This window comes from Dermacentor andersoni, chromosome 5, assembly GCF_023375885.2.
Source record: "Dermacentor andersoni chromosome 5, qqDerAnde1_hic_scaffold, whole genome shotgun sequence".
Classification (NCBI taxonomy): Eukaryota; Metazoa; Arthropoda; class Arachnida; order Ixodida; family Ixodidae; genus Dermacentor; species Dermacentor andersoni.
In genome coordinates this window covers 190,736,173-190,751,621 of record NC_092818.1, presented here as the reverse complement: position 1 = coordinate 190,751,621, position 15,449 = coordinate 190,736,173, and the positions used below count along the sequence as shown (strand labels likewise).

The following is a 15,449-nucleotide window of genomic DNA, read 5'->3' as shown; positions in this document are numbered from 1 at the left end:
CTGCAGTGAATGTTGTCAGAAAAAGAAATTGCACTTTTGAGTGGTATAATGTAATGATTGTTTCCATTTTCTATTCTTTTTGCTCTTCATCACTGGTTTGCACGATGCCTCCACTTGATACAGCAATGGTTAGAAAGCTGTGCAAGGTAGTTCTCGCACCCTTTGTAAGTCTCATACCCTTTGAAAACCTGGAAGTACTATAAGGTAGCTTTGACACCCTTCAGAAATGGTTTGCCATTGCTTGAAATCTACTTGTCTTTACAAACGCTTCAATATATACAGTGCAATTCCTTTCCTTTACCCGAGCCTTTGTAAACGCTTCAGTATTTCCAAGCTTAGTATTTCTGTAGTCTCCGTTTAACCGATGCATGTACCTGTATGCTGCATCAACTATGTCAACGCCACATTCTGATGGCCTGTATTGCTGGCTTCACTTCACTGCATTCCTGGATCACTTCAACTTTCCATCTTGCTGTGAACATTTTGTCTTGTTTCAATTGTCACATACTGTGTGGCAGGGCTTAGGAAAACTTGAGTTTCCCTGCATGTCCTTCTATTGTCTAGGCATGTATATTACGAGTACTGAGGGGTTTCTCTCTGTATGAGTTAAAGAAAACAAACGCACATTTTTTTCAAGAGAGCCTTTGTGTTTTGTTTCACTTGTCTTTATTGCTGCCTCAAAGATGCCTGCATGTTCTTTTGCTTTTGTTTTTCTTGTGTACATGTTCAAGTTTGCTTGCATATTGCAATTTACAGCTGGAGCTGGAACATGCATTGCTAACGGGTGAGCTGACTGATGCTCAAGCTTGTCAGAAGTCAGACTTCGCTATCCTAGAAGAGATCCAGGAAGAAGAAAGACGACTCAGCCAACAGGCTGACTTAGATCGGGAACAGGTAAGCTTGGGATTTACATCTCCAAACTGTTGCGGCTGTTTGACTCATTGCCTGCTGAAACATTAACTTATAAACACATACACACACATACACAAACACACACACGCACACATGCACACACACACATTCACAAACACATGCAGACACACGTACACACGTCTATTGCAGTGTTATTTGTTAGTGTTATTTACATCTGGCAGCTCTTATGAATTTTTAAAGTAGCTGTCCACATGTACCTAGGTTGCAGTTGTTTTAGTATATGTTTTGTATTTGTTTGATGTCCTTTTGTGTGGGAATTTCTCCATGGCTTCAGCTGCTGTTTATTATTAGCAAAGATGTTGGCCTGTGCATGACCTTTTCAATTACCGAATGCATTTTTTTTTGTCAGAGCGGTGAACTTTACCAAGGTTCCATTGGCTGACAGCTTTTCTAAGCAGTTGATCTAGTGAAGTGACTGTTCAATGTCAGAGACCTTTAAGAGTTTTTTTCAGTTGGGGGATGACTGCATGAAAAAGTGAGCACATTTTATTTATATGGATCTTTGGTGTTGGTATGGCAAATGAACAGAGTGCATGGAATTAAATTAGAATGAAACAACTTCTGGATTCCAGAAACAGTTCACGCCGGTTCACAACAATTCAGGAGGCATTACGGTAAGGCTCAGGGAGCGCTCAGTGGAAAAGTCTGTAAAACATTTTCTATTCTCCCTTCTAACTAATGTGAATTAAATTACGTCTAGCTACTTGAGCTTAGAAAAAGCAGAGGCTTCAATTTATTCACTATATCACACCCATACACTATCCTTGGACCCCTCCTCATATTTATTGCAATTATGAGCTATACTTGTTCATCACTGCAACTGGGATGTAATAACACTGTATTTTGCATGATCAAACTCATTTCAAGTGTTCTTTCCTTGCTGAAGCATAATGACTTTGCTTAAGTGAGTCAAGGACCTGATATCTGGCAGTTTTCGGTTCTTCATTGTTCACTTGCTTTCATCGGATATGTTGCCCTTCTTACTTGGGCTGTGCGTTTGCAGTATTCAATCAATAAAAATTAAAAATGCAGCTCATAATGTAATGGTATGCATGAAGGTTACGACAAGTGAACTTCTTGATTCTTATCCTAAGTAAGAAAATTGATTGTCCTGCTTGTCTGAAAGCAGAAATATGTTGTAACTTGCGCAAATATTATGACAAGACAATTTATTTGATGTTGTAAGAAATAAAGAAAATTGCATTGCACACTGCAAAGTGAGGATGCTCTTCAGTATGTCCCAATAGTAATGTGATAGTATTAAGGACAAAATCCGGTGTCGGTATCTGATATTGTTTTGCAAAAAATCATTCCGAACCATAACCATGCAGTCCCTCCGCATGGCACAGAGGCGTTACTGAATTAGTTGAACTCTTCAAAGTAAAATATGTCAGAAAAATCATAAAGTACAACCTAACACTATCATAGTGTTGGATTGTAATTTGAATATACCAGAAAACATAATTCTGTTTCGTGAAAACTCAAATACAAACCCCTTTTCCAGCGTTTCTGCCATTCTAGAGCAATGCGGCCCATTCGGTTTCTTGCAATAACAACATACAGATGACACTCATCTCCGCGCATCCACAAGAAAGCTGTGGTTGCCAGGAAGCGTGACAAGCACTCAAGGATCTATGAATGCTGTTACATTGTTCACTTAACCCTTTCAGGGTCAGTGACGTAAATATATGGCTCCGCGAATAAATCCAAAATGATCAAAGCCGTATATTTAAGGTGCCGTCTGTACGTTTAAAAAGCACGCCAATTTCCTAACTTTTTCTTTTCTGTCATGTGCTTCCACTATGTTGGAATGCAGGGAATTTTTTTTGCGCACCTCCCTCTCTCGGTTTTCGTTGCATGGTTTGTTTTAGAACTAGTTCACTTTCCGTGCGTCTATATACTACTGCTCGCACATTCGTGCGTGGGCGGGCGGGCAGCACTTTGGGTTTTGTTCCGCGGGCGGTTTCGTCTTCTTGTGCTTGCAAAACTGATGGCTATCTCGTTACTAATCGCTCAAAGGGCGACCGCTTGTTTCTCACTTGTTTGGTGCTCACAGGGGTGCGCATAGGAAGGATACCACCGTGCATGCGTTCTTGTTGCTTTTTTTCTTTTTTTGGAGACTCGCGAAAAGTAATTGCCTCTGGTTGGCTATAAGATGAAGATTTGCGGAAGTTTGTCACACGTTTCGCTTTTTTGACGGGCACACAACCACACAGTTTTCTTGAGTGCGCATACCTACGCAGTTCGATTACGCTGCGGACATACATATTAGTGTAAGAGCAGGAACATTTGAGTCTTGTGAAATATTCTCGTTGGCGCATTTTCGAAGCCTTGAACTATGTGTATAACAATGCATCAAATTCTTAATTCTTACAAGCTTACTTACTTTTTACTGTTGTTATTCATGAATGAAGAGTACATATATACCAGCGCAAAACATTTTTTTCTCGCTTTGCGGTCACCCTAGAAAAATTACGGTAAAATTTTTTCAAAATAAGTCCCTAAGAAAAATTCGAATTTGCAATAAACAAAAATTGACCCTGGGCAGTCGCACATTGCAAAAAAAATGGACCCTCAAAGGGTTAGAGGCAAAGCATAAGCGTCTCCCAACTTTTTTTTTATGACACTAGGATCACTATAAAAGCTGGTAGGGCTAGATGTGTATTTTCTTGCAAATAAAACTAGCAGTAAGAAGCTCTGATCTGTTGCAGGGGTCCCCCTGTCAATTTGCTACTGCTGTCATCTGGTTGGTCTTATGGCACATTTAGTGCATTGCCTCTAATTAGTCATTCTGTGGTAATTAATTTGTTTGAGGAATGCATCCTCACAGGGTAAATTCTTTTATTCCAGATATAAATTCTCCTGAGTGGCTTATTTATAGAAAGAACAAGTAAATACTTTGTTAGGTGACATTTAATTTTCTTGGATGGGTGCAGTATTATACATGGTTTATCCATCAATACATAGATAAACAAGCATGATTAAATTTTTTTATAAATACAGTCAAGATAATGAAACCCATTTTGATGTTTTAAAAGTTTATGAGAAAGCAACCCCGGTTGCTACCTAAGGATATGTGTTTGGCAAGCTTTGGTAAGTGGTTATTTGTGGCACTATATGACACTATGTATGTGAGAGACAACCGGTACTTCGAGCACAGCTTCCTCGAGGACAAGTTCAGAACTTCATGCAGCACCTGTGATCACCTCTTGTCACAGCATCGGAGACCAGAGGCATCTGCTACTAGAAGCACATTGTCTCAAAAAACAGCGTCTGCGTCTTTGACCAAAGGCGCAGCATCTCAACGACAGCATCTGAAAATGCTAGCTGTCACGAGGGAAGAATGCAAGAACGCTTGCCTTACCACTGTGCCCCATTACGCGGTGCTGCATGGTATTACCAGTGCCACCAATGGTACCCTAACACAGTGCTGTTTTTGCCGCTGTGCTGGACTGCACTATCTTCCGGATAGGTCCATGAAAATGGTTTGGCTTGAAAAATTGTGGTTAGTTCCCTAAGGGAGCTAAATGCTTTAATAAGTTTGGTACAACCAGGACCCACATTTTGTTCCATTCTGTTAAGTTTTCCATTCTTATTATGTGTCACTCTAAGGGGCCAATCCCAACAAGAACGGCATTGCAGCGGCCTTTGAGCCAGGTCTGAAGCAATGACGAATGGTCTGGAGGAATGAAAACAAAGTGTATTTGAAAAACATTCGGCCCCAGGACAAACGGTCATAGCGAAAATGAGGCATGCCTTGTTAGCACCCGCAAGTAAAAGCTATTGGGCACCCATCGGAAAAATGAAGTGAATGAGAAACTTGCTGTAATCACTTGTTCAATTGCTAGATGAGATGCAATCAGTTCTTGCACATCTAGAAAAAGTAGACACGTGTACCACAGTATTGTTGGTTTCCAAGTGGCCACCTCTAAACAAAGTAATCACTTGCCTATGAGAGAGCCATGTAGATGAGTATCTCGCAGTAACATGACATATAATTAACGAGGTAGAAATAAGCTTTTATGATGATTGTAACTTGAAACGACATGCATGTCAATGTCTAATCTAAAATGTGCAAGTTCTTGCGTGACCATGTGGCAGTAAACTAGGTAAAGCGTAAACACTGGTAGGCTACCACAGTGGCAGCCACCGTAGCATGAAGCAAATCATCAATCCTGGCAGAAGCTTAGTGGCAGTAGCAAGATAGGAAATATTTTTCAGAGCTTATGGAAGGTTGCAGCACTCCAGGAGCAATGCTACATGGTGCTTCATTCTGAAAAGGCCCATTTTTCAAAGGCTCAGTCACCACAGTCCATGCATGTCTGTGACCATTTGAGACTTGTTTCTGCTGCCATGCATATGAGATGAGGACCTACAGACGGTTAAAGAAGCTGTGAAAGTTATATCACTGCACTCATAGATATAGTACAGCCACAAATCAAGCTGAACAACTCTGAATTTACGGGCATGTTTTAAGTGCAACATTTTAGTTTCAGACTTGACATCCCTCCATTTCTCATAACACCATTGTTCTTGGCACCGCTGATTGTCAACGAGTACGTTTTTTAAAGAGTTCTCATAATTACTACCTTTCAACAATGGTGAATGCACATGGTGGTATAATAAAGTTTCAAGGTTAACTATGCTTTTAAGAAAGTAATTTATTTATGTGCAATAAAAGACTGTCACATTTGAAATAGTCCCTTTTTGCAGAACTACATTGCTTCCAATAATCTTGCCGCTTTGTTGATATTCGCTGGGTGTCTTCTTTCTGGAACGAGTCGAGCACCCTTCTGCGATTCGAGCTTGATATAGGCAGTCGTGTCAAAGTGGCGACTTTTGAGCTGGTTTTTTAATTTTGGGACCTAAATGGAACAAGTGGAAGCCAAATCTGACGGGTAGGGTAGAAACCATTTTGTTTCTAGCAATAAACTTGCATGTGCAGAGTGGTCTATGACAAGGTTCATTGGTGTCGTGCAGCATCCAGCTCCTCGTGCGTCCCAGATTGGGTCCTTTTCTTCAAATGGCCTCCTTCAAACATGCTAAGACTTGGCAGTAAAACTTGCTGTTAAAAATCGGACCATTCGGGATGAATTCCCAATGCACCCATGAATTCCCACGAATGCAAAAGGACATGATAAGCATGCACTTTATCGAGCTGCGGACATACCTAACCTTCTTTTTGGTCGTGGATTGGGTGTGATTTTCCACTGTTACGACTTTTGCTTTGTCTCAGGGTTCTACCCATTTGTCCTGAAAGATGACCCTTGGTCCGAAAGACAGGCCATTCGTAAAGATTCGAGTCCACTTGCCATATTTACTCGCATAATACCTCCCACCCTCAAAAAGTGCGTTTTTTCTTTTCCTTGCGTAATGATCACACCCTGAACTTGCTGCAGGGAAGTAGGAGACACACACAATATGATTCAGCGTCCGATATTGGATGCCCGGCGTGCAACAAAATTAAAGGACACGCTGTATGATTCAGTGTTTAACAATACAGTGTCCGATACAGTGTCTGATAGGCTGGAACAGCAGCCAAATCCAAGGCGTTTTGTCGTGCTGTAGTGCCGGATTGGACGCCAGGTGCACAACAAAAGTAGGTGACACATGGTGCCATTTGGAATCAAACCGTTTTGCCCTGCTGTAGGGCTGGATCAGACGCCTGCGCATTACAGGCATCTGATCTGGCTCTACAGCACAGCAAAACGATTTGGATCCAGCTGTCGTTTTGGCACGTCAGATGCCCTATTGGATGCTGAATTGTCCCATGTGTGCTACTTTTTATAGGCGGTTGCACCAAAAAATTGGTCAAGATTTTAACCTGCATAATAAATACACCCTCCAACTTCGCACAAGTTTTTTGGGAAAGACAGAGCCATCATTATGCAAATAAATACAGTATTTTGGTCTTTCCTCAAATTAAAACTCAGCCCAAAGGTCACCGCTTTTACATGATTGCTTAAGTCAAGCTCAAATCGCAGAAGGGTGTTTGACTTGTTCTGGAAAAGACAGTTCCTGGACATATTCGCTAATTGGCAGGAATGCTGGGAGTGCTGTATTGCTGTGCCAGGGGACCATTTCAATATGACAGTGTTTAAATGCACATAAATTATTTTCTTCTGCACAAAGCCAGCCTTGAATCTTTTTGATACCACCTCGTATGTAGTTGCACGTCAGATGCAATAATTTTTTTATTATTCGTGTCAGAGCCCTCATGCTTTTCTCATTAGTGCATCATGATATTTGGTTTAATATACCTTGCAACCTTTTAATGTTGATTTGAACTTTCATTTTAGCACCTGCTTAGCATCTATTTCTGGCCTATTTCATGGCACTGCTTATGCAAGCAGTGTGGAATCGTGTGTTGGAAACGGCCCAATGTTGCGCAATTTTAAAATGCTCACCTTTCGAAGATGCTAGCATTTGGTGGAACAGCACATCCCAATTCAGTCTGTCATCTAGAGTGGCTAAAACAGCAATGGGATGGAGTGCAGGAGCAGCTGCAGCTGGAGGTGTCGCGCGGCCGCATTGAGCAGTGGGAGCAGCTGACGCAGGAGCTGCATGAGGTGCTCGAAGAGGCCGGGTCCCTGTCCCGCCGTCCCGAGTTGGAGGAGCGCTACCGGCGCGAGCTCGAGGGGCTTGACGGCGAAAGGAGGGCCTTTGAGGACCTCGAGTTCCGCCAGCTTGAGCGCCAGGCGCGCCGTGAGGAGGAGCGTGAGGCACTCGTGGCACGTGCTGACCGTGTTCGTCAGAACCTGCGTGACCGGCAGGTAAGACTGGTGTGCACAGGCGAGCTGCATCGTCTGGTGTCCATGGCCAGGGATGCAAGTGCATGTGGAAAAGGGCAGCACAACATTTGTATAATTCAAGAATAAAAAACACGATCAGAATAAGCTAGTCATTCTCTTCATGTCCACTATAATTTAATGCAAGCAAAGGTTTGCCTGACATCAGAGCTGTAAAATCTTCAGGAACCTTGAGGGATGGGAAGCATTTCTTCCATGGATCAGGTGTGTCCTTAATGAGAAAATGTCATTTCCAGGTGAGCCTAAACATAATTACAATGAAAGGTTACACAAATAAAAGAAAATATCAGTAGAGAGGGAGAGAAACGAAGAGTGAAACGTAGGGAGGCTAATCAAGGACGTGCCTGGTTGGCTACCCCACACTTAGGGAGGGAAAGAAGAAGAATAGACACGGAGAGAAGAGAAAAGTAATAGTCAGTCATTCACAGAGTCAGTTGCAGAGGGATCTCCGCTGACACAAGCGTCACAATCCAGTATCCTTCCCGAAGTGCAGAAGGCCTTTTGTGGCCTTTTGCATGCAAGAATGCATAGGCCATGGTCCAAGGCTCTTTTCTTGTGAGAGTGCTCAATTATCTTACAGGTTTAGTTAGCTTGCAGAGTATGTCGTTGAGTGTGAAAGGTTGGGCAGGTGCTCTAGAATCTCATCGCACCTGCACAAATTGCACACAGCACTGTTGGCCATCCCTATTAGGTACGAATAGGCATTGGTAAATGCGACACAGTAAACTTGTTCCATGATGGGAGAGTCCAGGTGGCAGGCGAAGTCGCAAGTAAGGGTCGAGAGAGTGCGAGTGTGAGTTGGTGAAGCCCGGTGAATTCCATCGTAGAGCTGTGATGTTGCGAGCAAATGATCAGTAGAATTCAATGGTTTCTCTGGCTCTGAACTTGTTTACTTTGACAGCACTTACTCTGCCCATTCCCCCAAATGCCCCCAACTTTGTTAAGGTTCCTGAAACCCTGTGTAGACTCTCCAATTGTATGCATTGGTGGCATGACAGTGACAACAACGACAGTGGCAACACAATGATTGAATGTGACTATGCCACCTGATGACAGCACAACAAAAATTAAAGTAGCATGATGGTGGCGTTGATTGACATTTAAGACAATGAAGAACACTTTTTGCGAGAAGACCACTGTATATGACTATTACGCTATAAGCTGCACAGCGAAAGATTGCTGCATTATGCACTAACTATGTTGCTTGTGTGTGCAAGCATATTGTTTCCTGTTGTTTCTGAAATATATGTGAAGTGGCCAATGATCTCAAAGTCTGTATTGCCTGTAGTCCCAATTAGTCATTGCCACAGTGGCGCGAATTTGATACCAAGTGGTAGCAGTGGGCAGCATTTTATTTTTCTTCAGCATATAGCAAGCCTGAGTCTGAGGAGTAGGCATGAGAACAACGATTGCATTTGGACAATGACCACAACCACTGAGTAGGCTGCTGTGTAACGAGGCAGACTGATGGAGAGAAGCCACTCACAGGCTCTTAAAAGACCCTTCATGATGTTTGGTGATGTAAAAAGGACAAACACCGAGCACAGGTCATGCAATTATAATTATGTCTGCAATGTATTACACCAATGTATACTTCAAAAGTAGCTAAATATTCAGGTGACAGCCCCCGCAGCTTTCTTCTAGGAGGATTGTCACAGCTGTTGCCTTTGCGTCACTTGTGTCACCTACAGCATACATTAAGCAGCAATGCGAATGACAGGAATTCCTGTGCAACACAGAGTGCACAGGCGCCGTCACTGGAAATATGCCATGCAGCAACAAAATAAGGAAGAGAGAGAAAAAAAAATGGGAGGACTGAGAGTCTGATGTCATGGCTCCACTACGAGTGAAGGCAAGGGAGAAATGTCAGTTTCATGCGCTGGTTGAGGCAATGGGAGAGAGCTTCCCCTTATGATTGCCTCACAGCGTTCTATTTGTTTCTGTCCTCGCTTTTACTGAACCTTTTAAAAAATTCTTGTGGAAGAACATTTGCGAGATGCCACTTTACAGCTTCCAGTGTATAACTAGAATTTCTAATAAGGTGTGGTGATGAAGCGTTTAAGTGCTGTTGCAGTAAAACAGGATAGGCATTGGTGAACAAACACATCATGGTTGCTTTTGCGTATTTTCTCTTGCTTAGTGTTTCTCTTCTGTGGTCACTGAGATAATTTCAGGGGAGTCTTGCTTTTTCAAAACTTAGTAGGATTTGTTTCCAACTGCGTCATAAAGAATGAATAGTGAAGAAATGCTTTAATAAGTTCTTGTAGCGAATTGAGGATTTCACGAGCTGTAAGCAGTTTTGCTATACCTTATCTAAAGAAATTCAAGCTTATCTCAACATATTGTTTTTTAGGCCACTGAAGGAGTTGCTGTTTCATCACACTATGTTAAACATGCACGTGTTGGTAGCTCAGTAAGAAGATTTATTTATTTATTTATTTATTTATTTATTTGTTTGTTATCAACGTTTCACCCTGGGCATTACAGTAGGGGAGAGTCAAGAACATTCATGTTTACAACGTGTCTTCATATTGTATTTTGAAGTGTCTGCCTTTGTTTTTTTTCCACAGTTGAGAATTCGCGAGCTCTTGGAGCAGCAGAAGACGGTGCAAATGCAAATCGAACAGGAGCGGTCCAGCTCTGAGATTGAGAAAAAGCTTGTACAAACTCAGCTGCAGCAGGTAATTTCTATATTTTTGCTTTTCTATTCATGCACAAACTGTCAAAAGTGTAACGGTTGCATTGTCTGCAACTGCCAGACTGACCACAGGCTGATTAAAGGAGCTCCTCTTGTATGCTATAAGTTACAACATCATGACGAATGAAAATAACTCTAGTACTCATAACCCAGAGGCCTGAAGTGTCAGGAGCATCACAGGAACCACAGCATACAGTAGATGACCTATAGTTAAACTTTGATATAACAAAATTCGTTATATAACGAAGTATTTAACTTTTAATAATTTCTGGTCCTTAGAACACCATGCATTTTGAACTTTAATATAACGGAGGGCATCTATATGCAATTTCAATTTAACAAAATTTCATTGCTGCCGTGAGGGAATACCGAGGCAAGAAATAAGAACCGCTGTGGATGCAAGTGGTGAAATTATTGGATTACGTGTGGCTGTTTGCGAACACACCTCTCAGATTGTGCGACAAAGAGGTAGCAGCAAGGCCCTCTTGCCATCGTGTTCTGTACAAAGTCCGAATGCAGTAAGATCCTTTCACGCCCCATGCGCCTTATGCTGTCGGTGTAAGGGAAAGGTTGCAAGGGTGAGCTGTGAAGGATGGTGGCTAGATGTGCGCCATCTTCCCATGTGAGCAACAGAATGGGGAAGGGGGGGGGGGGGGTTGTGCATGGTAATGTGATCAAGCGCATGGCTCCTCCTCTTGCATGGCCGTGGCTCTGCATGGCTCTGTGAGCTTGAGTGAGTGCATATGTGGCCCACCTGTGCCCTATCTTGAATGTTATCTGCGACGGTGGCGAAAGCTGGGCAAGCCGAGATAGCTGCGGCTTCATGTGCGCTGTCTTCCCTTCGCGTTTTTTGCTGGAGGGTGTGTTAGCTTGAGTTTTGGAGATGTGTTGAAGTGAGAGGCAGACAAAGCTTTCACCACCTTCTGCTTGGGCTTTTCATGATAGAATCATCTCACTGCAGGTGACAGTATCAGTTGAAGGGTAGGAGAGGATGCGAAAGCATTGCAGACTTCACTTTATACCGCTGACGCGAGACATTTTCGACACTGCATGAAACCGTAGCTTTCTTCACCGACTCTGAAATTGAACAAAATGAAATTTTTTACTCATTGAAATCAGTCTTTTTTTCAATTGCCTGATTACTTGCAAGATTTTGATTGCCATTCTATGTAAGAAAAATTATTTGGCATCCACATCATTTCACAAGGGGCCGAATGTCAATACTATCACGAAATTTCAATACAACGAAGTGAAGTGTTGATTTTACCTACTTAGTTAAATAGATGTTTAACTCCTTAACCCCAAATTAATTCCGGGAAAAACGTACTATATCTTCCAAATTTTTTAATGTAGTAATAATTTTTTATTTGTCATTCTGATTATGAAAATATACATATTACTTTATTGGTTTCTGATTAGAACTAACACAGAACTGGAAAAAAAAGGAATGAAAAGGTGCTCTTGAGGGCAGCTTTCTCTCAATGCCGTCCATAACTTGTCTTTGGCAGTGGGAGCTACACAACCTCGGGCTGAACAAGTGTGACTCATCATTGGCGATATTGGTTCAATCTCCCATGAGGAGTATAGCTTGTGAGTGAAGGTTAAAGGGTTAGTTGTACATGGTGAAAGCATGGAGTAGCCTATATACTTTTTACAAAGGCCGTACATAGTATTTCAAGGCCCCTTGCGGGCATTGCAAGTGATGGTGGCAGAATGAAAAATGATATTGATGTGCATAATGTTCGCAGCGTATAAGAAAAAAAAAAGAAATTGCAGTTTTGCTCGAAAGGCAAAGCATTGATTGCAGTAGCTAATTATTAGACTGCTGTATGAAGTAAGGTTAGTAGTTTTATCAGCTGCATAAACGGCTGTAAACTGTTGCCTACTAACTAAATTAACAAGGACATTGTCAGGCGTGCACAGGCAAACACGAAAACATCCCACTGAATGATCGCAGACACTCCCTGTCAGAATGCTGGTGTGATGAAGAGTGGCAGAAGTGGCAAGTGAACTCCCCTTCGTGCTGCCTATCACTTCAAAGACAACTAGGTGCACAAGAACACAGCACACACAAAGCCATCGGCTGTTCTCGTATCGCCTTTGAACCTACCGCAGATTACCTCCAGGATAGGGTGCATACGGCAGTGCTCAGCTGCTGCAGCTGGAGTAGAAGAGATGCGCACTAACCTGGCCCAGACTGCGGAGTCATTTTTCTTTTCTGACTGATATTGGGCGGTGTATTCTAAATGAACAGCATAAGGAAATGTGAGCAGGCCAACTTAAGATGCTTGTGTGTTGCCTTCCCCTTCTGTCTTAGGAACAACGGAGGCTGGAACTCTTGGACCAGCAGCTGAGGAATGCTACTCGCACCCCACAGCACATCTCTTTGGACTCCAGTGATGACAGTAGCTCTTCCGATACAGAAATGGTAATTGCCATTCTTGGTATTGCCAGTTGCAGCTACTATGTGATACAGGAATAGGAACCTAGTGCCTGTAGACAATATGTGACCAAAATATGCAATATCTTAAAACTTATACGTTCATCATGTTACACATTTAATGCAAGGCTGCTTTAGTGTCTTGAAATTGAGGGCATAAATTTTAATTATCTGTTTTTACTATATAGCCTGTCACTTCATAAAACTTACGGACAAAGCCCAAGAACAGCATAGACGACTAATACATACAAGGATATGATACATTAAAAATAGATGACTGTGAGGTATTAATTCTATTTGCCTTATACAGTAGAACTTTGTTGATATGATCCCATTTTGTATGATTTCCTGGCACCAGTGTTCACGATTGAGAACACAAATGACCCAATTCAGTTTTTTTTTTACATGTTCATATGTTCCCTGAAAAACGATCTTTTGGCACCAATGCTCGCTACGTCGCCAAATTGTGATCGCATGATAGATTTTCTGGCTGCTAGATGCCGTATGTAAACAAGAAAAGGCATGAGGCATTCGTGGTCGAAATCAGTAGGTGCCCGCCCATGTCACGTGAGAAGGCCAGTACACACGTATTCCTCTTCCGGTACCAGAAAATCTTGCGTGGCTGTCACACGTTGCCATTCACAGCCATCTCTACCAACCCTATTGCAATAAGCATCTTCACCTATCTGTTTCACAGCACATGTGCATGTAGCATAGTGCTGTTGAAACTTTGAAGTGTACCGCATGCTTTTAATAGATGATAACCTAAACGTGCCGCCATTCCTTGCTGCAAGCGGTGCAAAGTGAGCATCATGATTCACTCTGGCAATATTGTGCTCCAGTGTCACTGCCAGCTCGATTTCGTTTCAGTTTCCCGACCAGCAGATCTCGCAGGTCGTTGCAAGACGCCATTCACAGCTATCACCGCTAACCCTGTTGCGTTAAGCATCTTTACCTATCTGTTTCACAGCCCGCGCATGTGGCATAGTGCCGTTGGAAGCATACGACATGCTTTTAAAGCACATGCTTTTAAAGGGCAATAGCCCAAACGTGCTGCTGTTCTCTGCTACAGGTGGCGCAAAGTGAATCTCATGTTTTGCTTTGGCGGAATCATATTCCAGTGTCACCCACCAGCTTGATTTCGTTAAAATTTTCTGATGCACTCTCAAAACATTACGCAACAGAAAAATTATGATGCATGTCTTTGGTTGCTCGTTTCCTACCAGCTCGATGCGCGTCGGCATCTCGTGCTGCAACGATTCGTGCAGCGCTTTGCGTTACATTGATGTCACCTACCGTTCAGTACAACAAATTTTCAATGGCGTTGGATCATACATTTTCCAGCTTAGTACATTTTCTCTGGAATTTTTTTCAAAAACGTATGAACGAGGTTTTACTGCATTCGCTTAGCTTTTTCCGATTGCTTGTTAGCACTGCGATTTTTGTGAAAGGTCCAGCACTAGTTTTCTTGTTTAACCTGTGCTTGGGGGTTAAGCTTGAACCATAAAAGATATATCTAATATCGCATTGATAATATGTCTCTTTAAACATGGTGGGAGGCACACTTTTCAATTGGCACGTAACCTGAAAGGCAGAAAAATACAGAATTCTGTTAGCTAAAATAAGATCCTTGCATTGCCATATTAATAATTGTCACATTTGAATAACTACAACGCTACTCATAAATAAGGTGTGCAGGCTGCCATGACACGCAAATTGCTGAACACATTTGAATGCCTGATGCAGGCAGCTTTGTGTAAAAGCATAAAAACAGTGCTTCAGAAAACTCGTAGTAAGTGGCATTAATTATTGCCTATCATTGCGACGTTAGTATTGTTATAATACTTGGAGCAATCATAAATGGTGGCTGCCTGAACTTTGGCCAATGAGGAAATGCTCTTGCCTATATTAGTGTGGACAAGTTTTCATTAAAGTGTCACATAATTAGCTTCAGTTCAGCATGCAATGCAGAAATTTTAGCTTCGAAATAATAAAATATGAGCTGATGCATCTGTATACCATTTCAGTTTGCTATTCTCAACAGAAGGGCTTCTCATAGTGGTGCTGCTGTATTGTGTCCTTGGATTGAAGTGCTCTGTGACAGGGCAGCCAAAATGTGCCTTAAGCAAAAAGGTTGTTACATTTGTGTACTGACTGCGTTAACAATAGTATAATTGCATTAATGTTATTGCTTCTTTCAAAATTTCAGTAAAGTGAAATAAAAGAGACATGCAAGCATATTGAACTGATAGAAACTATTATCTCGTGCTTGAATCCTGTCATTTCAGGGTTCTACATTGAAAATAGGGAGCCAGAGCTCTTGGAACAAGAACATCCTGCTCCAAGTACCAGATGCTACAGGTAAGTACTTTCTTATGCTATATTGACTATGATTTACGCTTGCTCATAGAATAAGAATTTTGTTGAATGAAGTTTTTTTTCCTCTCTGTCTCTCTCTTACAATGACATGCCTAGCACTCATAAGTGATTACTATGATTTATTCACATATGAAGTAGGTATAGGTATAGCGACATTAACACTGTCTCCTTTAATCTTGCAGTCAGTGCC

General features: G+C 42.0%; 1 protein-coding gene across 3 annotated transcripts in view; it reads left to right on the top strand.

Moving 5' to 3' along the window:
• LOC126532320 (uncharacterized) overlaps positions 1–15,449 on the top strand; it is a 559,184-nt gene that overhangs the window by 133,816 nt on the left and 409,919 nt on the right. For all 3 annotated transcript variants that reach the window (XM_055071431.2, XM_050180012.3, XM_055071432.2), the window contains 5 exons: positions 757–894; positions 7,431–7,706; positions 10,313–10,423; positions 12,758–12,868; positions 15,169–15,241. In XM_055071431.2, the coding sequence (XP_054927406.1) occupies positions 757–894; positions 7,431–7,706; positions 10,313–10,423; positions 12,758–12,868; positions 15,169–15,241 (709 nt within the window). The remainder of the gene's footprint in view (positions 1–756; positions 895–7,430; positions 7,707–10,312; positions 10,424–12,757; positions 12,869–15,168; positions 15,242–15,449) is intronic.